General features: G+C 34.7%; 3 protein-coding genes across 4 annotated transcripts; 1 reads left to right on the plus strand and 2 right to left on the minus strand.

The window, feature by feature from the left end:
• Positions 1-114: 114 nt before the first annotated feature.
• On the minus strand, positions 115-5,317 carry LOC126793681 (COP9 signalosome complex subunit 7-like). 2 transcript variants are annotated; one of them, XM_050520277.1, is made up of 9 exons: positions 5,026-5,317; positions 4,122-4,197; positions 3,530-3,618; positions 2,227-2,316; positions 2,017-2,061; positions 1,852-1,922; positions 1,593-1,734; positions 878-966; positions 115-382 (listed from the first exon to the last, which is right to left on the minus strand). In XM_050520277.1, the coding sequence occupies exons 1-9, from the start codon at positions 5,182-5,184 to the stop codon at positions 349-351; spliced, it is 795 nt and encodes a 264-aa protein (XP_050376234.1). In that variant the 5' UTR covers positions 5,185-5,317; the 3' UTR covers positions 115-348. The 2 variants fall into 2 exon arrangements, with proteins under 2 accessions (XP_050376234.1, XP_050376235.1); XM_050520278.1 differs by having other exon boundaries at positions 117-370.
• An 8,725-nt stretch (positions 5,318-14,042) lies between these two features.
• Positions 14,043-14,463, plus strand: LOC126793692 (oleosin L-like). The gene has a single exon (XM_050520289.1). It carries the CDS (start codon positions 14,053-14,055, stop codon positions 14,461-14,463), a length of 411 nt encoding a protein of 136 aa, XP_050376246.1. The 5' UTR covers positions 14,043-14,052.
• A 703-nt stretch (positions 14,464-15,166) lies between these two features.
• LOC126793686 (ubiquitin carboxyl-terminal hydrolase 3) lies at positions 15,167-19,126 on the minus strand. The gene is made up of 9 exons (XM_050520281.1): positions 19,012-19,126; positions 18,262-18,393; positions 18,065-18,103; positions 17,738-17,843; positions 16,523-16,581; positions 16,310-16,384; positions 16,147-16,195; positions 15,986-16,062; positions 15,167-15,511 (listed from the first exon to the last, which is right to left on the minus strand). The coding sequence occupies exons 1-9, from the start codon at positions 19,084-19,086 to the stop codon at positions 15,413-15,415; spliced, it is 711 nt and encodes a 236-aa protein (XP_050376238.1). The 5' UTR covers positions 19,087-19,126; the 3' UTR covers positions 15,167-15,412.
• Between the last annotated feature and the right edge of the window lie 549 nt (positions 19,127-19,675).

The following is a 19,675-nucleotide window of genomic DNA, read 5'->3' on the forward strand; positions in this document are numbered from 1 at the left end:
CCAATGAGTAATTTTCCAATAGACATGCACAGAGGACACATGCAAGAAGGAGGGGTGCCAAATTCACTCTTCATTTAGAAAAATACAGAACTCAACAAAGCTACCAAGTGAAGATGCATTAGTTATAATTCTCCAAAAAAAAAAGGATTAGTTACAGGATATAAAATTTATCAATACATGGGATGCTGTGCAATCCTATACCATCACCCTACCATGAACAATGCATTGTGCTAAGCAAAATCCTCACCTCGCCTTCTCCATGGTTCTATTGAAACATAAAAGATCATACCCGACAGTTTTAGCATATGAATGCCATGAAAATGAAAATCTGATCGGCAACTTTCACTTTCAATACCTTGGCGACCTTCTCCTGCAAAACAATCTTAATGAGACAGTGGGAATAATGAGCTAAGATACATGAATTATACTCGACCATAAACAAAAAATGAGCTAAGATGCATGAATTAAAAACTCAAACAAATACGGGAACTGATATTGTCAATGTGCAAGCAACACAGGATCCTTCAATTACAGGGAATCACCAGTTGAATAATCCACTATTTGGCTCTTCAATATGGTGAGGACAAATTTCAAAAATATTGCCACAAATAATACACAATATTGCGACACAGTTATTCTGATCACAGAGCAATATGGGCTCTTGCCTAGTGGGTCACTAATTGAAAACAATTTGCCTTAATTACTGGATGAATTGCCATTAATTGCTTCAGGCCAATAGTCCATGTTTCAGAGGTTCAGGGACAAAAAGTTTTAGAGGTACAATTAAGCATATAGATTGTCTCGGAAGTAAATTGGCCACCAACATAGAGAAAAATAAGAGTGAAGATTTGATTAAATGCCAGGAATCGAATTATACCTCTTCATCCTGGTTCGATCTTCTTCATAGTCCATTAACCCACCTTGTTCACCAAGCATAAAATCTTCAACACGGTATTCACGGGGCAACTGTTGACATGTCAGTATAACAACTTAACATTATCAGTATCACAAGAGAGAAAATTATTCCCACATCTCTCTCCGGATCAGTTTTCCAGGTGAAATTACTATAGCTTTTCAGCTTTATTTAAAACGAGAAGTGAATGAGCGAAACACTAACCTAGAGGTTTTTTTAATGTGATGTAAACATTAAATTCTTTTCTTCTATAGTTTCAATTTTTACAAGAAGCGTAAGTTTAACTACATGGAAGTACAGCACAAAAGTAGACAAAGTATCCAACAACAGAAATACTAGAAATTAAATATAAAGAAATTGCAAAACAATCAAGAACATTAAGCAAACCAATACAAGAACAACATTTCATTTGTTGGAGGATACAAGAACAAGTCAGAAGGAACAATCCCTACGCTCTGAATATAAAGATGATACATGTGCAGGAACTCCCTAAGCGTTTGAAATAAATCAATTATATCTAGTTAACAGATCCTTTGAAACAAATGTAAACAGTATAACTTATAAAAAATACAATCTGCAGATGTATGATAAAATTCAATTGCTTCCCTCTTTATCTTGTATAAGTGTGAAGTTTGGCATGTTCAAGCTGTTTGATTTTGGTCAACTAGATTCAACTTACCCTGTTGTGACTAATAGACTTCTTCATTTCTTCCACTCTGTCCTTGACTTCCTTTTGGTGTGTTGTATTCAACTCACACTTCTTATCAGCCCATTTGATCTTCTCCTCAATTGTGACAAGTACATCGTCGGTAGTGGCTAACCTGATTATTGCAAATCAATATTGTAATAAATTTTTTACCGTCCGGAATTTCTTACCAAAAGGAACACATAAAGTATAAAAATTAAAGGGATGCTGCAGCTAAAGTCAGAATACAAACCAATCCGTTAAGGTCTCTATTATATTCCCAAGCTGGCCAGGTTTAAGATCCCTCCCAGCTGCAAACTGAACCTGCAAATAAAATGATTGTCAAGATTATGGATGTGGGTTAAAATCATGTGACCAAGAAATTATAACAGAAACATAATTAAGCGAGATATCAAACCTCAACAGATCTTTTCAAATGATCTAACTTCCCCTTGATTATGCCCTATAAAACAAAAATATCAGGATTATCAGTCCAGGATCATCTTAAATTTAGAAAATACATGCACTACCATGTATCAACTCTTTTTACTCTTTTATTTACTGGTCCTAAGACAATCACGTGATGGAAACAAAATATTATATAAGAGATGAATAAGGAGCACCCTACCATATACATGCATTCATTGATAAGAAAGTCTTCAAGTTCGCGTACATTTGAAAGATCAAGTTGCTCAAGGAGTTGATCATAGGATAAAACCTGGAAGAAAAAGAGAAATTAAAAACTAGTAAAAAAGTACAGGTCCTCGTATCCAATTTACTCCATGAAAAATCAATTAGGGGTAAGGAAAACTAGCTACAAGCATGATTGACAAGATCTTCATCACCATAAGTCTATAATTGAAAAGGGAACCATTTCATTGAACTACAATACTACAAATATAAGATTTGATCCTTTTAATAGCTTCAACAAAGAGTTTTCTTCAGAAGCTAAAACCATCTTAAAATGAATGTACATTCTTTGCCATCATGAATAAAAAACTGAGGTAATCGTCGACCAGAGTAGCAATTCAGATTCCTTAGGTCACACACTATAAACAAATGCCTGGAGTTTTGAAGAAAAATTGAAAATCAAGATCTCAATTTCAAAAGTTATCAGAAGCACTGGCAACAATTTATTTTTGCCATTTTTTTAATTACTTCTTTACCCAAAAAACAAATGGGGAGATATGACTCACATTATAAATGATTTACCCTCTCTTCATTAAGAAAACCCTTGGTAATTGGTTACCAACTTACCATACTTCCCGCAGTTTCCTTCCATCCTCCTTGCATATAAGTAGAACTCCCAGAAAACCCTGAGGAGTTTTTATTTCCAAAGAAGGCCCTTGTACAAGGGACATGATTACCTATAGCTTCTCCTTTGGAAGCCACAGTTGTTCCTTTCTATTTGTCTCTATTAGTATTTCATACTACAAAGGGGTACACATTGCCTTGGGGAGCCAAAATTTCCACTCTATAGTGTGACACAAAAAAACCAAACTTGGGAGGAGGCAGTAACTCCGATATTAGCTACCCTTATCCTTTTCGCTTTTTTTGTATACTCTTTTTCCAAAACTCAATCTTTTACTTATATTTATTAACTGAAGAATTTAAGAGCTCAAGGAGAATGAAATTTGCAGCACAGACTTTTGGCTTTTGCAACAAGACACTGTAAATTCTCTAAAGCAAAATGATTCAAGAAATACGAAACTGAAGTAAACAGTCTAAACAACTCAATACAGGGTAGCACTATAAATTTTGCAAACAGAAAAATCATATGGCCTTTTTGGCTGCTTTATGTGTCGAATAATTTGAATCATGAAAAACCACATACTGACTTGTAATTCAGATTGCAACTATGAAAAGGGATGTTCAGCGATATCAGGTATGATAAATTAGTACTTGTTCTTAAGAAAAAAAAATTGGTATACCTTATTTGTCTCAGCTAGAGACAGCACAGTAAGTTGCTTCAGCTTGATAATTTGATCTGGGACTAGTGGTGGAAGAAGGCTAGCATTACCTGCCATTCACTATTTTAGTAATATTCAAATGTATGCAGAACAAGGAAGTGAAATTGCAAAGTGACACAGACAACACCATTATCAACAAACGTTAAGAAATGGTGGTATCAAGAGAAGTAGACCTGACAGTGACACACTTATAGATTTGGAACAGTCCACTTAATTGGAAATTTAAGCTGCCTTACAGAAAAAGGGTATACAAGTGAAAGTTGACTGTTCAATTTCGTTATTATGCTGTTTCGAAGCAAGTGTTATAAAAGAAAAGGAATATCATATGTTGCTAATGTTTGCACATATAGGTATAACAAGTGGGCTTCCAGCAGTAAAGGATGACAATTATAACAACCTAGAAAACAATATGAAGTAGTCTAACTCATGAAATTTTCTTCATATGATAGTACCCTAAAGATGCAATTGACGGATGAAAAAAGAATAGTGAACATAACAGAATTAATTTTCTAGTCCAGATGGTGGAGGGGAGCTTTGAAGAATAGTTGCTTACTTTTATAATCGCTCCATGTACCATGAGCAAAGAGGCGAAGCACATCAATGTATACAGCGTATTCAGTTCCTTGAAGCTGCATTCACATTAATTTGTTAGGACAGTAGCCCATTATGGTCAAAAATATGATATTGGTGTAAGCACAAAATTGAAAAAAGATAAGGAAAAAGTGGTTTATTAGTAAAATCAAGAATCATCTACCGGAATTTAATTGAGTTAACTAAGACATAAAATGAAATGGCGCACCCCTTTGCCCCTTCTTTCCCCTTTTGCATTTCATGATTTCATGCGAATAAACTTTAAAAACTAGCCCAAAAAAGAAAAAAATTTAAGTTCAACTTCACACGTAGCACTCTATATAATTGATTACCTAATATCGAACAAAGTCTGTGCAGACAAACTCAGTTTATCAAAGTCAGTTCTACAAAATTCCAGTTGCGACTAGGGATTTATTAGCTGAAAAGTTATCTCCTTTGTGGGTGACCCTATTTCATCAAACTCACATCCTACAAACCTCATCAATAATAACCACTATCACTCAGTACACAAAACAAATGAATGGATATAATGAAACTCATCACAATTTCAGTATTCAAAACCACATTTGAATCACACACTAGCCAACCAAACCCAAATTGACAATATACCCACCAAGTACATTAACAAAAAAAAAACAATCTTGACATGAACCTAGCAAAATTCCAAAGCTTCTAAATTGCAATCATAAGCTAATCAGGAACCCACAAACATCGTATACCAGAGAGCACAGAATCCACAGCAATTAAGCAAAAAGCACAAAACTTTCACAGACCCAAAGCTGTACCAGGCAAAAGCAACAGTAGCATAATCAAAACCCACCAAGGAAATTCAACCATGAAATAGAGGAATGCGGGTAAAGACTGACCTGGAGGACATTGGGGACAGCAAGAATCTCAGAGAAAGCGAAGAGGGAATTGTGGGAGGTGACTTGGACGATGAGGGTGACGAGAGAAGAGCCTTGGAGAGTAGAGGCTTGCTTCACAAAGTGATCGATCAGCTGGGCTTGTTTCTGCTCTATCTCCATCTGAGACGACGACAAGAACAAAAAACAACCAAAGGGTTTTTGGTTTTGGAACCAAGAGTGAAAGAGGTTGTTTTTTCTGATACCAAACTTGAAGGGTTTTAGGCGGAGAAAATTTTGTGTAACACACTGCGAATTTTGGGTTATATATATGTTTGTAACTTTGTATTTTCCAATTTTAGCTTGTGTAGGGTTCATGTTTTCTTTGTCCCTTGACATCGTCCAGGTCCGGGTCCGGGTATCAGATTTCGGGCGGGGGTCCTTCTCCTCTTCGGGTTATGATTTTTGATGAGAGATTTAACTAAATAACCCTCTAATTATTATCCATTCTAAAATCCATACCTCACTTTTGGATAATTATCACATTAATATCTCAATTTTTTTTATCTCAACCCAGTTTTGGTTCATTTTGGCCTGAATTTTCCGACACGAACTCATCAATGAAAACTTGCGCGGTTTGTGCCCAAGCAAAGACGAGTATCAATGCAAAAGTACAAAAAATATATATTTCATGTTAGAATCCAATTGAATTTTAACTTAAGCATGGGAATTAAGATTAAACAAGTTTGAGAAAAGCTAAATGACATTGAAGTTGAGAAGTGTCGACAGTTCAGTATGATAAAGTTGTGGAATTAGCTGATAATTATACTGATCCGAAAAGAGTCATTTATAAGGAAAGGGAGATATATACCATAATGACCATATTAGAGATGAATGTTATTAATAGAAAAAGTGATGAGTTCTCTTTAATAAATTCATCATCTAATTTTTTTGTAATCTTGAATCATAATAATTATTTTAATACAAGCGGTAAACATATATTGATAGCGCTTATATGTGGTTTGTTGTATGCAATGGCGAATCCTAGATACTTGCTTAGGGGATGTTTGAAGTTTTAAAATGAAGAAGAAGAAGAAAATATTGATAATCTCAACAGTGTGAGAACATTTTATTAATCGAAGCCAAAATGGATACACCTAGTCAAAGGGAACGTAATGAGTCTAACTCCTCAAATGCATACAATAGAAAAAGTTTAAACTAACTAAATTTAACTCTACGAGTCGATAGTTTTTCAAACTCTTTTATGACATCTTCATTCCCTATAGATTCAACATACTCTTTCTCAATATGAAGAACCATACAATTGCCAAGAAACTCATCTTCCATTTTATTTATAACCTTCAAACTCAGTCCAGATTCGAACCTCCAGACTTAGTCCTTGAAAACCATTAAGTAATTTTTCCAACCTCATCATTGGCCTTATTTTGACGCTTCCGTTTTGGTTATGAGCTTTCTAACATTATATTTACTTAATCTAATAACCAATAATCAGTGAACACAAACCTAAATTAAACAACTACCAAATACTGACATACATAACCAAACAATTCGGTTCAACACAAGTCACATAACAATTCAAAAATCTAAAATTCTATTTAACACAATTCATATATCAAGTTCATTGGATGAAGAAAACATAATGAATTCAGAACTACTTACAATCATATGTAATCGAGGATAGATGGAAAGCAAACGCAGAAACCCCAAATGACAAAATCCTCAATTTGATCATGACATCCAGTACTCGCTGGAGGAGTGGAGGCCGCACATAACTCGTTGGTGGAGTGAGCTCAATCCTAAGGTCCTAACTCCCAAGTGCGATCAATTACTCTAATTTAGGAATTAGAGATTTTTAGGTTTAGGAATTTAATTTTGGGGAAAAAAAAGAAGGGGAAGAAGACACATAGAGAAGAAGAATACAAAGAAAAGAAAAAAATTTGTCGTCCGTGTGAGATTGGAGAGGTTGGTGTGGGAGGGGATTGAGTGTGTGTGGGTGTAGATGTAAGTGTGGGTAATGGGATTAAGTGTGGAAGAGAGATAGGAGATGCTCCAGTTAAAAGAAATTAATACTAGTATCTTTTTTATATTGGCTTGGGGATGCTTGAGCATCCCCTCCTTACATAGAGGATCCGCCCTTGACTTTATGTGTAGTTTTTTCAATCTTAATGTCACAAGGTCATATACATATATATAATCTCATTTAAGAGAGGACATCCTCACTTACCCTCGAGGATTTTAACCATTCTACACAAATATATGACTTAATTTAATGATTTTAATCATTCATCAATCTAAATTCTCATGCAAGAAGATAATTTAGTCATTCAAATTTATACAAACAACTGTAGACTGTTCGACAAAATAGGTACAATTTTTTTGCTAATCAAATAGTTAAACGTCATCTGTAAATTATAGAATTAATAAGATCAAATAAGTCCTAATGAATTTTATAATTAGTAGAGTTATACCAATGAACATAAACAGAAAAATCATCGTTTGAAAAAAAAAATAGGGGAAGAATAAGAAATATTTTTTTTGCGTGGTTGATATTTATAAAGATACCTAATTAGTGAATGATTGATTTACATTGTTGAAATGCATGCTAAAATGAAAACATCCTCACTTTTGGAATTTAATGACATCATCTTTTATATTGGACTATATATATTGTTCCTATCAATAACAAACCCTCATTTTAAAACTACATAGTGAAGTTCTTCATATAGCTCACTTTTTAGTAAAAACATTCCATCATAAGCCACTAATTATGTTGATATATATATATATATATATATATATATATATAACACGATCATTTACCAACTTTTAGCTAATTTGAAGATTAAATCAATAAAACAACATAAATTGTTCGATCCGGATCGTTCGTATAAATCACGATTTTGAAAGCCCATCTTATCGTTAAATTGGATGAACATGTAATTGAATGTCTTATGATCATGTCATATATACCTAAGTACATAATGACTTATGATAGAAAAATTTGATCAAAAAGTGAGTCAAATAAGAACATCGCTATAAATATATAGGAACTGTCATCGTTGATGTAAATCACGGTTTTGAAGGCTTAAACGATCGTTAAATTGGATGAAAAGTTTGTAAATATAATCATTCATGTATATTTTAATATTGCATAGTTTAGGATAGTTAAATTTGACTAGACAGTGAGACAAATAAGAACTTTCCTTCTGTAATTTTAATACTAAAGTTCGTTTTGCATAGGATAGTATATATGTAATTGTATATACTAATAAACACATAACAAAATTACTAAAAAAATTAAAAATCCAGGAGTTGGGTTTTCCGTCCTAGTGATGGTGCTTTGTAGCTCATCTTCTAGTCAACTACTTTTATGTTTTTTTATGTGTCTATACATCTTCAAATTCATTTGGTGTGTGAATTTGTGTACTTCCTCCATGATAACTCCTCATACTACCATGCTAGTGTTTATGATTCTTAATTGGTGATTTAATTGTTGTCTTTGAAAATCTGTGTTTTGTGTCCCAATAGTTGCCCATCATTGGCTAATTGGTTATATACTCCCCTCTCACAAACTAACTGTTAAAGTGACAATATGCACTATTCGATAAACTTTCTCATACCATATCATCTATATTCTTCAATATAGCCATATATGATAATAGAGTAAAAGGTCATAAAACATGTTGCATTACTTATGTTGCTCGTAATGATGGTTTGATCCATTCCTTTCTCCAGTGATTGTCAAGTTGGTATTCTTTGCTCCGATAGTAATATATTCATTATATATTTTCATGATCTTGATGTGGATTTGCTTGACACTATAGTTTGGTGCAGCCTTAATGGTATCATCAATTGTCGTAAAGTTTGCCGAACCATCTTGTGTTACCCCAATGTCAAAATCATATTCTCCTTGTTACGCCTCCCACATTATTGGGAACATTATCATCATCATGATGATCCAATGTTGTTTTTTCATTGACATTTTTGTGTTGTTTGAGCGATCGCATCAAGTTCACATTTTATGGATATTAGCTTTATGTACTTGCCTTTCATCATAGATACATTAGTACCATCAATTTTGTTGAAACACAAATAAAATGCAATGAAATATATCATCTTAGATTCAATGTTCTTAGCTCAGTTAGCAATTAAAAATGATGCTTAATTACCTCCTTTACTCTGAAATATTTCTTGTTTGAGCCAATAACAACTTATCTTACAAATTGTTGAATGCTAGCTAATAGTTCTATTGCAATTTCAGTGGAAGCTATATAGTTATCCTCTTACAAACTCATTTGTTTGAATCGTTTCTAGCATTGATACTTTTGACATAAATGGTATCTCAATATGTTTTTGTTTTTTTAAATAATTCTGCATACAACATATATGGAAGTCTTCAAAAGAAACCATGAACAAATGAACTCTTAGTGAGATTCAACACATGATAGAATATAATATCTGGTTCTATTCACCATAAAGTTTATAGTAAAACTATTTCCTGTATAAATTTTAATTAATATATAGTCTAGAACAAAACAATATATAGTATATATAGTCATAACTCATAAGTAGATTTAGGTTCGCTGGTTACACTTTACTTATTTTCTTCCATTTATATCTAAAATATGCATGTGCTTCCACTTTTCTTGTTTAAATTTTGAATATTTTTTATTACTTAAAGTATCCTTCTTTGAAGCATAGATGTAAAAGACATGGAGAACGATTTTATGTTGGAGAATCGTTTATAGCATTGATACTCATGACATAGATGGTCTCTCTATATGTTTTTTTTAAAATAATTATGCATACGACATATATGTAAATATTCAAAAGAAATCATGAACAAATAAACTCTTAGTAAGATTCAACACATGATAGAATGTTATATATGGTTATAGTCACCATAAAGTTTGGTACTACATTCCCGTGTGAAGTTCAATTAATAGTCTAGAACAAAACAATATATAGTATATGTAGTCATAACTTATTAGTAGATTTAGATCCGCTAGTTATACTGTAGTTCTTTTCTTCCATTTGGATCTAAAATCTGCATGTGCTTCCACTTTTCTTGCTTTAAATTTTGAATATTTATTTTTTTATTACTTGTATCCCGTTTGAAACATATATGTAAAATCTTGGAGAAAGATTTTTATGTTGGAGAAATTAGAGAAATCAAACAAACTATAACCAAATTAGTATTATTCTCATGATCAACTATATAATATATATAGTTGACTTGACCATTAAAGTCAATATATATATATATATATATCATTTGTCTTTTCTTTGTCAGTGAATTGCCGTCGTCTTTGCACTTTTTATTGACCATGAAAAATTAGGGTTGAATATTTTTGAGGGAAAAACTGTATTTGACGCCGAAGAGATTTGCAGCTTAGTTAACTTGTATTTCATTCATAAATAAAAAGTTTAAGTAAATTACTTATAATACTTTAAAAGTTGTACCCGAGAGTTTGACTTCGGAGTGGTAGCGGCGGGCCTTATGCTTTTCCAAAATCAGGCAAGATCGGAGTTTTCATGGTTTGTTGGTAGGGAGGCAAGGCTCTCTTTGTTGCCGGCATCAAATTTTTAGTAACAGAGACTCAAAGATTGGGAGTAAGCGTTTGTGCATCTAGTTACGAGTTATTGCTCTTGCAGTTATCTAAGATGCGTTTGTACATCTCGCTACGTTTTATTTTTTTATTAATGCTTTTGCATCAATGTACTTTTTAATTAATTAATATAATTTTTATCTTTGTAAAAAAACTATTATTTTTCAAGTAAACAAATGAATCAAGAAAGGTCAAACTTCACTTTTATTATTGAATTTTGAAACAATACATGATAAGAAAACATTATACCAGAACAAAAAAAACACTCTTAAGAAAAGTTTTTAGTAGATGATGATATGCATCAGGGGAAATCCGAGAAATATAAATCACACAAAAATGTCATGTGAAATATGAGGTATGTAACTTGTATGAAGTATTGTTCAAGATAAGGCAACGTCTGTTAAAGGCCCACTCTCCGAGCGCCTCGCCGTTATTTCGCAGACGTCGTTATAAGGCTAAGCAGGTCAATTCTCTCTTCTTCGAGAGCAAGACCGATTCGCACAAGTCTCTCTGCTCCGTCTTCTCCCCGGCACAGCTCCGCGTCCAGTCACCAATCTTTCGAGTTTCCTCCTCAGCTTCTCATTCTCCCCGCCGCTATTTCGTTCCGACAAAACCGACCCGATCACTTTGCTGCTTCTTCAGCCTGGAGTTCATTGGACCACAATTCGACGGTGCCGCTGAAGATGTAGTAGGAGATGAGAAGTAGACAGACCTATAACTAATTGACACGTTGGGAATTTAAATTTGGGCTCTCGGAGAGTGGGTTGCTTCCAGAACTTGCCTCAAGATAATAAGTATGTCTCTTATACTTGTTAACATAAGTCCATAATTCTGATCAAGGTTTCCATGATATTATCTTTAGCAGTACATGCCATCATTACTAATTTCTTAGTTGACGATCAACAACAAATGATAAGCAAGTGCTAACTCGGATGTAGTATGCGAGGATTTTGTAACTTTATTTCTTCGTTGACTATTTATTATTTGTCTGACTTTCTATGGAAATAATCAATCAAATAAGTGTTTGTTAGGAACATAAACTCATGAATGTGATTGATGGGTGGAACAGAAAAGAGAAAAAAAAAAGTAAAATATTTTATAAAATAAAAGAATCCTAAAAGTACTAAAAAAAACTCTTCCCAACGACCCCGGGTATTCATCTTGATTCATGGTATTAATATATTCATAAGACAAATCTCAAAACAACAGACTCTTTGTTGCTAATTTAACATAGAGAATTTCAAAGAGAGAGAAGACAATAATTTTTATTACTTCGAGTATAAAGCAAGATTCCCTTTTAAGCGAATGATTTGATTTTGGATTATACAAAATTATAAATTTTTTATTTTCATATATCATATATTTTGAAACTTTTATCACTAACATTTTTGCCTATGCTGTTTTGAATTCATGGCTCCTTTCCTATTGGCGATATATAACCAAATAGCTGGTAATCTAGCTAGTAAATCTGAGACTCTTTAGATGCAATGACGAGCTAATATCTAATATTTCAAACTATATTATGGGAGTTTGTATGTATGCCATTGTAACTTCAAAATATACATAATTGAACAAGATCTTATGCCTAATAAAAGTTAAGTGTAAAACAACCAGGATCCTTGGGGCCCTACAACTGACGTGTGCCTTAGCATGGACACGTCTCTCAGCTCACGTATCGCGTGTTTGACATGAACACGATATGTCCCAATACTGTCTAAATACACGCGGACATGCGTATTACATTTAAGACATGGTTTGGACACGCTTTGCCCATCTGGGACACAATTAAATAAGAGACATGAGGTTATTTTTGTCATTTGTATTTTAAACAGAAAAACAAAACATTAAATCAATCTCATTCACACCTATTAGCTATTTTTATTTGTGTTTAAATTTGGTTATGTATTTTATTCAAACTTTGTTGGATTTGTATTTGGAATTTTGGGTGGATTATGTTTTAATCTAAAAACCCATATTGCTTATGTTTCAATTTTTTTTCTTAATTTGGTATATACATTTAAAATAATGTTTAATTAACGTGTTCATTATGTGTTTGTATCCAACAAAAGTTTTTTTGGTCGTGTCCATGAATCGTACGGTGCTAAAATGGAAATTCGTGTCCGTGCTTTTTAGGCTTTCTATAACCTACTTTTAGCAATTATATTACTCTTGATTCTGCAAAATCAACTTCCTCATTTCCCAGCGTGGCTTGATACAAATTCTTATGAATTTCCAAGGCGAGGTGAGAATCTTAAAACTATGCATGTTTCTTAGGCTGCACGAAATCGGGTACGGGTACGTGGAAGCGAAACGTTTGGAAACGAGGAAACGTGTTTTTCAAAATTTTTAGGAAGCGGGTACGTTTTGGAAACGTCGAAAATATATATATATATAAATTATACAAAAAATAAATATAATAACAAATTTTTGGTTTAAGTAACTCAAAATCTTAAATAACTTAAATAACTTGGTGTTCAATATTCGAAATAATACAAATATAATGAGAGATTTAAGAATCAACAAGAGAGAAGGAGGGTCGGCGACTCGGCGGGAGGTCAAAAATATGTCGAAATAAGTCATTTGACTCGACGAAGGTAGGTCTAGCCCTTCATTTAAAAAATAATAAAAAACATAAAAAAAACCTTTATTTTTTGGAAACTCGCGTTTTTACCGCATTTTCAATTCGGAAACTCGCGTTTCCAAAACACATTTTTCTGGAAACACGTTTCCGGGCGTTTCCGAGCATTTCCGGGCGTTTCCGAGCGTTTCCGGACGTTTCCGTCGTGTTTCTGAAGTGATTCCACTTCGGAAGCGGGAAACGTGGGTGTAGGTACGTTTTCGTGCTTGCTAACATGTTTCCAATTATCGGAAGGTCTAGAAGACTAGAACCACACAAAAATCGAGTATACCACAGTTTAGAGCCATTTTACTATCAAAATGGAAAATGTAGACCATAAAAGTGGGGGACAGATAAAGGAGGATTTCATTTAATATTACACCGAGGACGGCGATGAGGACCTGTAAGAGCTGAAGTAATCCTTTCAAAGCATATAGCATGCACCACAGGTCCACAATTGAGAGCATAAAGATTTAAAGACTTTCAAAACCTGTTTTAATCTATAATTAGCAGAAGTGGGTGCCCGTGTCATCAAGTGCTGCTATTGATAATGCAGCAGTTGTTGTCAGCTTTTAGATTTCAGAATTTCAGGCAGAGAGAACGAAATAGAAGAGTGGCATACACAGGTGTCAGCCAAAAACGCTTCCCATGCAGTTGCACGCTTTCGCGCTAACATGCACCTTGCTGAAGATAACCATGCCCTCTATCTTCACGTGTGCCTCACCACCCTTTGCCATATTAGATATGCTTGCCCCGACACCCTACACCCACCAAGCTCATCGAACCAGAAAACTTTCTCTGATAATGGCTGAAATCCATAAAACCCAACACAACCTTCCTCACCAAGTGGCTAAGGCTTCCACTGCGTTAGCCCTAGGTGGGTCTCTCTCAGTCCTCTCGGGGCTAACTCTCACTGCAGTCATCATTGGTTTGACAGCAGTGACACCACTGCTGGTGATCTTCAGCCCAGTTTTGGTCGCAGCTACTATTGGGATCCTTCTGCTGGCTGCCAGCCTTTTGTCGTCAGGCGGGCTTGGGGTGATGGCAGCGTTTGTGTTTTACTGGCTGCACAGTTACTTGGCCGGAAAGCACCCAGTTGGTGCTGATATGCTTGATCAGGTGGTTGCAAAGTTGGCGAGCGGGGCTAGGGGCATCAAGGACCGAGCAAGCCAAACTGGTCAGCACCTCATAAAGAGTTCAGAGCATGACGGTTAAGGACTCTTAAGGTCCTCCACTAATGACCTCGGTATCACTCTGGAGATGACAATAGTAGTCTGATGTACTATGTACCAGCACAATCATGTAATAGACTAGTAGTAAACTAATTTCCAATCTATGTACGCTGTTTATCATTGCACAATACACACGTACTACAGTACCCTAGTATAAAACCAATTCATTTCACACTAACACCTAGTCGGGGAGTTGATCTGGAATGACGTGCTAGAGGCTTGAAAACTTGCGACTGTCATATAGGGACTTGTATCAACATCCTTTTAGATTGTGACGCTCTAGGCTTGAAATTTGAAAACCATAAGAGCTAGGGGCTTGAAAATAAAGTTGCTTGAAAACCAATTTTTTAAAAACGAAGATGATTGTTCTTTCAGACAAAAAAAAAAGAAAAAAGATGATTGTTCTTGTTTGCAATAGAAATAGAAAATCTTCAAGTAATGAATATTAGGACTTGTTGCCACTAACAGTACTGAATACGAGGACTTGTATCAACATCCTTTTAGATTGTGGTGAATTAAAGCAGAAATTTATCAAAATAATTGTTTGGGTTGTCAGGTCTAACTTCTGGTTTGGTGATAGTGAACATGTAGCTGATAAACAGCATAAGCAGGTGATTGAGAATCTTGCGATAACACTTCATGCTATATATCCGCCAAAACACTATTGCTTGTGCATTGGTTTCAACATTCCTATCCCTCCATCAAACACACATTGCTTTCGACCAGGAAAAATTTAACTTAACATTCAGCTTAGCAAAACAAGGTTACTCACTGATCAATGCCATATGGTTACAGTGATTCAGGATTGTTTACCATGGACTAAATCCAGGCAGCTTATGATAAAAGATGAAGCTAGCAAACATTAACTAGGATAAGATATTGCTCAGTTTGAAATACCTACATCGAACCTTCGACCATTTTGAGCCTCCAACTTAAGAAAATCCACCTGATTTCTTCGAAATGGCAATGACGTTGAAGTTGAGGGACTCGGGATTTTTCTGGATCACGCCCTGTATGACTTTAGCTGCATCCTGTTGATCATGAAATGGATATTACATATTCAGACGGGTCAATCACAAAGTATACCAACGAAAATATACTATAATGAAGAGCTGAGACTGAGCATAAAGACTTCTCATGAAACTATAAATTTAGGTTATACAATTTCAAGAAATGGGTATGTCTAAGAGAAATCCACAAGAAATCCAGAAAAATTTATTCTCTCTAAACTTTAGCATGATAACAAATCAGTTCTCAAACTAAGTAGATATTAGGTACAATAAGTTTGAGAAGGATAAAACAGAAAGAAAATTCATTAGACTTGAAGTTAGAAATGATCTTACAGTTAATTTCTATAGCTTCATTTTAACAATCAGACATTGACTTTTCATCTATCTACTCCTTGCTGTTTCCGTAATCTCTATATAGGTTTGCTGTTTTGGCACTATGTGTTTTATCCATTCCTCTTATTAATCAATCAAAGTGCAAAATAACTTTTCAAATACCTGCAATAGAGTGTTTGGTGAAGATGGACCATGAGAGATTGGCCCTGACTTCCTCCCATCAAGCTCATATAGTTCCCCTAGATGTCCAAAAATTTCATTTGTCAAGATAGAGCGGAAAAAACAAGGAAAATAAAGAGAGAGAGAGAGAGAGAGATGTATACCATCCACACATGCATAGCAGATAAAGTGAGTGTCAACATCATCTGAAGCCTGAAAGAACAATAGCCGCATGGTATGAAGAGTAGAAGCAATCAATACCCAGAAGAGAGAAAAAAAAAGATTTGCTACTTCGCATAATACTTTTGCTACTTAAGATTACATCACCTCTGTGTCACCAGCAGTAGCTGCTACTGAATGGGCAACTTCCATTTCATTGTCATTTTCAAGAAATGCTGCACGCTGTATAAGCAGGAGAACTAGATTATATAGGTATCGCAATTGGATAATAATGTCAGGCAAGAACAATATCACTGGAGCTATCAAGTATCAACCAGTCAAAATGGAAGGACTCTGAAGATGATAGGGAGAATAAATTACCTGCAATGGATCCATGTTTGCAGTACTTTTGAAAAATCTATCCAAGAATGACCCATCAGCTGGAACAAGAGAAAAATGCAGACACAAAGGAAAAATCAACTACTGTCATGAAAACTAAAGGACATAATGAAAAAATCCAGAAAAACATTAAAATCACTGATTTGGTTCGGCCAGGTAAATATGTTCTTAATAGATCGCAAAATTTCAGAACACAATAGCCTTCAATCAAGGCAGCAGTAACGATGTCTACAACTGCCTAGTTTAAGGAGATGGTTGGTATCTACAAATGTCTCAATTTCCTCCATAAGTGTTATCCTCTTCAAAACTTAACATGTAGAACAACCTAGGTTCTTGGTAGTATTGGTATATAGAGCTGCTTAGTTTCAAGAAAGTGCGTAATGCAGTAGCTACTGCTCGGTTAGTTAGCTTCCAGACCATTGGCCCAATCATAATTAGGCCAATATGGTTCTAATTGAAATGTCAATTGTAATACACGATTCATGAAATAATAATAATAATAATAATAATAACCCTTAAATGATAAAAAAATAGTCCCACTATTTATATTGGGTAACAAAATCCTATCACTTTATTAGTTTTGGGAATCTTAATGTGCCTATGCTATTTCTAGGATAGAACAGTGTTGTTACTTGGTATCTCTTATACTTTCTCCTTTTTTGTTGTTCTACAGTCTTTCTATCCATTTTCAGCAGTCACAAACCTTCTTTGTTCTGTAAAAGTACAATTATTCTAAATCTCTATCATACTGAGCACCTCACTCACTACAAATTGTTACCAGAGCAAAATTCCACTCCATTCTTGTTCTCTCTTCAAATACGTGGTTAAAAATGCAGAACATGCATCTAAAGTTAAACCTTAGTTTCAACTCTCAAGATAATGAAGGCAATAAGAAGGTTTGAATCAGTTTTCAAAAGCGCGAACAGCTAGAATATATGATTACACCAAACTTGAATGTAAAAGGGAAACTAGTATGAGATAGAAACCCCAGTGTCTTCCTCAATTGGCTAGCATAGGCGTCCAAAGAAAACTAAGATTTCCAAGGCAGTAGCACATTTGCAGAAGTACAAAAACCTCGAACATATACTATTCAGCACCACGATTAAGTTACTCGTGAGCAATGAGTACACTACCATGATGGTGAATGCATATCTAACATGCATCTCTACTATAATAAAGCCAGGCAGGGGAAAGTACCAAGTTTGATCTCTGAAGTGATGTTTCCAACAGCATGAAGGAGTCCAATAGTTCCACAAGCATTGCCCACGGTTTGTTTCATGAAATAAACATTACCTTTGGTTTCCTACAACCAGAATTGGATGCAAAATAATTTCACATAACTCCGGAAAAAAAAAAACAATCTGTTATCACAAATTAGTAATTCATGAGAAACATTAGAAATGTCAAAGTACAAAATATACAAGATATACCTCCTGGATGTGAGTGTAAATAGATGCATAGATAGAATTAGAATAGAAGGTCAATATTCATACATGTCATCTAATTAAATTCCCTTGCACTTACCCGTTTATCATCTAACTGTTTCATTCTCTCCTCTTCAGTCTGAAAAGGATATAAAATTTCCTCAAGTCAGGAGACAAACATACTTCCATATTGTGTAACGAAACAGATAGCTGAAAAGACCTCAAGTTTTAAATAATTATAGCCATCCACAAATTTAAATATTCGAAAAACATTAAAAAAAAAATTGGAGGAAGAACCTTAGGGGTTAAAGGATAAAGAAACAGCACAGCAAGTACAGGCTTTGGAACCATTTCTAAGAGTTCTCCATCTAAACCGTAAACGTCATAGCATTCTGCGTCATCCTCTTGAAGACCCAGTCCCCAAAGAAACTGCATTTCAAAGTTAAGATAAACACATAAAATAAAAAAGTTATGACAAAACAGTAACGAGAATCATGAACTCATATTAGTCATATAGCCCAGAATAGGAGAGAGACTCGACATGGTGCTCATGGAACTCCCCGTAATGCATCATTGCTTTCTCAGGAATCCGATGATTTAACAATGAAGCTACTGTACGCAATTTCCTTAACTAAAAAGTCTGTCCTAATAGGCCGAATACTTTCTCTCTTGACATCATAGCTCATACAAAATCAACATCATCCACCAAACTTACAGAAACTATCTAATCTAAGTTTCTATAGAAACCTGTCAAATTCATAACCAATGGTAGAGCCCAAGGCTTGCATTTCTTCTCTTTAGCTATCTAAACAAGTCCAAGTTCCTATCAACAAGAGTCTTTAAGTAATCCCAAACTAACAGATACTGATCTTGTTAAACCTTCGTCCACGTTTTTCCCAGAAGAATCACAACTCACAAATTTCCACATCAAAATCAAATATTCGTTCTGGGTTTACAAAAGTTTCAATCTTTATTGAGAAATACAAATGAAAGCATGATAGAAAAACTAAGAGAGCAGATAATGAAGAGGGATTGAGATATCTGAACCTGGTTCATAACATCGGGATTAGCTTCAAGAGGAAGCCATCTCTTAGCGGACTGGGTTCTGTACGAAGAAGCCATAGATTCTCCGATTCGATCTCTGCTGTTTTCTCTCTTAGACTTGTTGTTGTTAGTTGTTATGTTGGTATGGAAACTCCGGTTTATATATAGGTTTTGGGTAGTGGGCATCAACTTTCAACTAGTCACTCCCATCATCTTTTTCCACTTTTTTTTTTGTTACAATCATCTTTTTCCTTTTCTATTCTCTTTTACTTATTTTCTTTGGTGAATGAATACCTATTAGGCTATTATCATCACAAGCCGCCTAACATCCGTTCAGACGCTTTATTTTGCGACCTTTTTGCCTGCTTAGGCACTTTTCTTTCGACTGTCTTGCCCGTCTAGGCGTCCATCTAGCACGGCTAAGAGCATCTCCGTTGATAGCATGTGTTTAGATTTGAATTTGGCAGCTCCTTTTACTCACATCTGACCTTCAATCCAACAACCAAATATTTATATTAATTAATTACCTTGATATGGATAAAGAGGAAGAAAAAGGGAGGAAGAGAGATAGAAGACAAAGAGAAATAATAATAAAAGAATTAACTACAACTTTTAGAGATGTCAAATTTGACACCCGATTAGAGGATGCCAAATCCACATCAGATTT

The sequence above is a fragment of the Argentina anserina genome, chromosome 5 (genome assembly GCF_933775445.1).
Source record: "Argentina anserina chromosome 5, drPotAnse1.1, whole genome shotgun sequence".
In the NCBI taxonomy this organism is placed as follows: Eukaryota; Viridiplantae; Streptophyta; class Magnoliopsida; order Rosales; family Rosaceae; genus Argentina; species Argentina anserina.

Coding starts and splice junctions, on each gene's coding strand:
- LOC126793686 (XM_050520281.1), bottom strand. CDS start 19,086: ATGGCTTCTTCGTACAGAACCCAGTCCGCTAAGAGATGGCTTCCTCTT. Junction 16,385..16,522: donor CAAACATGGATCCATTGCAG/GTAATTTATTCT, acceptor CTGCTTATACAG/CGTGCAGCATTTCTTGAAAA. Junction 16,196..16,309: donor CTACTGCTGGTGACACAGAG/GTGATGTAATCT, acceptor TTGTTCTTTCAG/GCTTCAGATGATGTTGACAC.
- LOC126793681 (XM_050520277.1), bottom strand. CDS start 5,184: ATGGAGATAGAGCAGAAACAAGCCCAGCTGATCGATCACTTTGTGAAG. Junction 3,619..4,121: donor TACATGGAGCGATTATAAAA/GTAAGCAACTAT, acceptor AGTGAATGGCAG/GTAATGCTAGCCTTCTTCCA. Junction 2,062..2,226: donor TCAATGAATGCATGTATATG/GTAGGGTGCTCC, acceptor TTTGTTTTATAG/GGCATAATCAAGGGGAAGTT.
- LOC126793692 (XM_050520289.1), top strand. CDS start 14,053: ATGGCTGAAATCCATAAAACCCAACACAACCTTCCTCACCAAGTGGCT.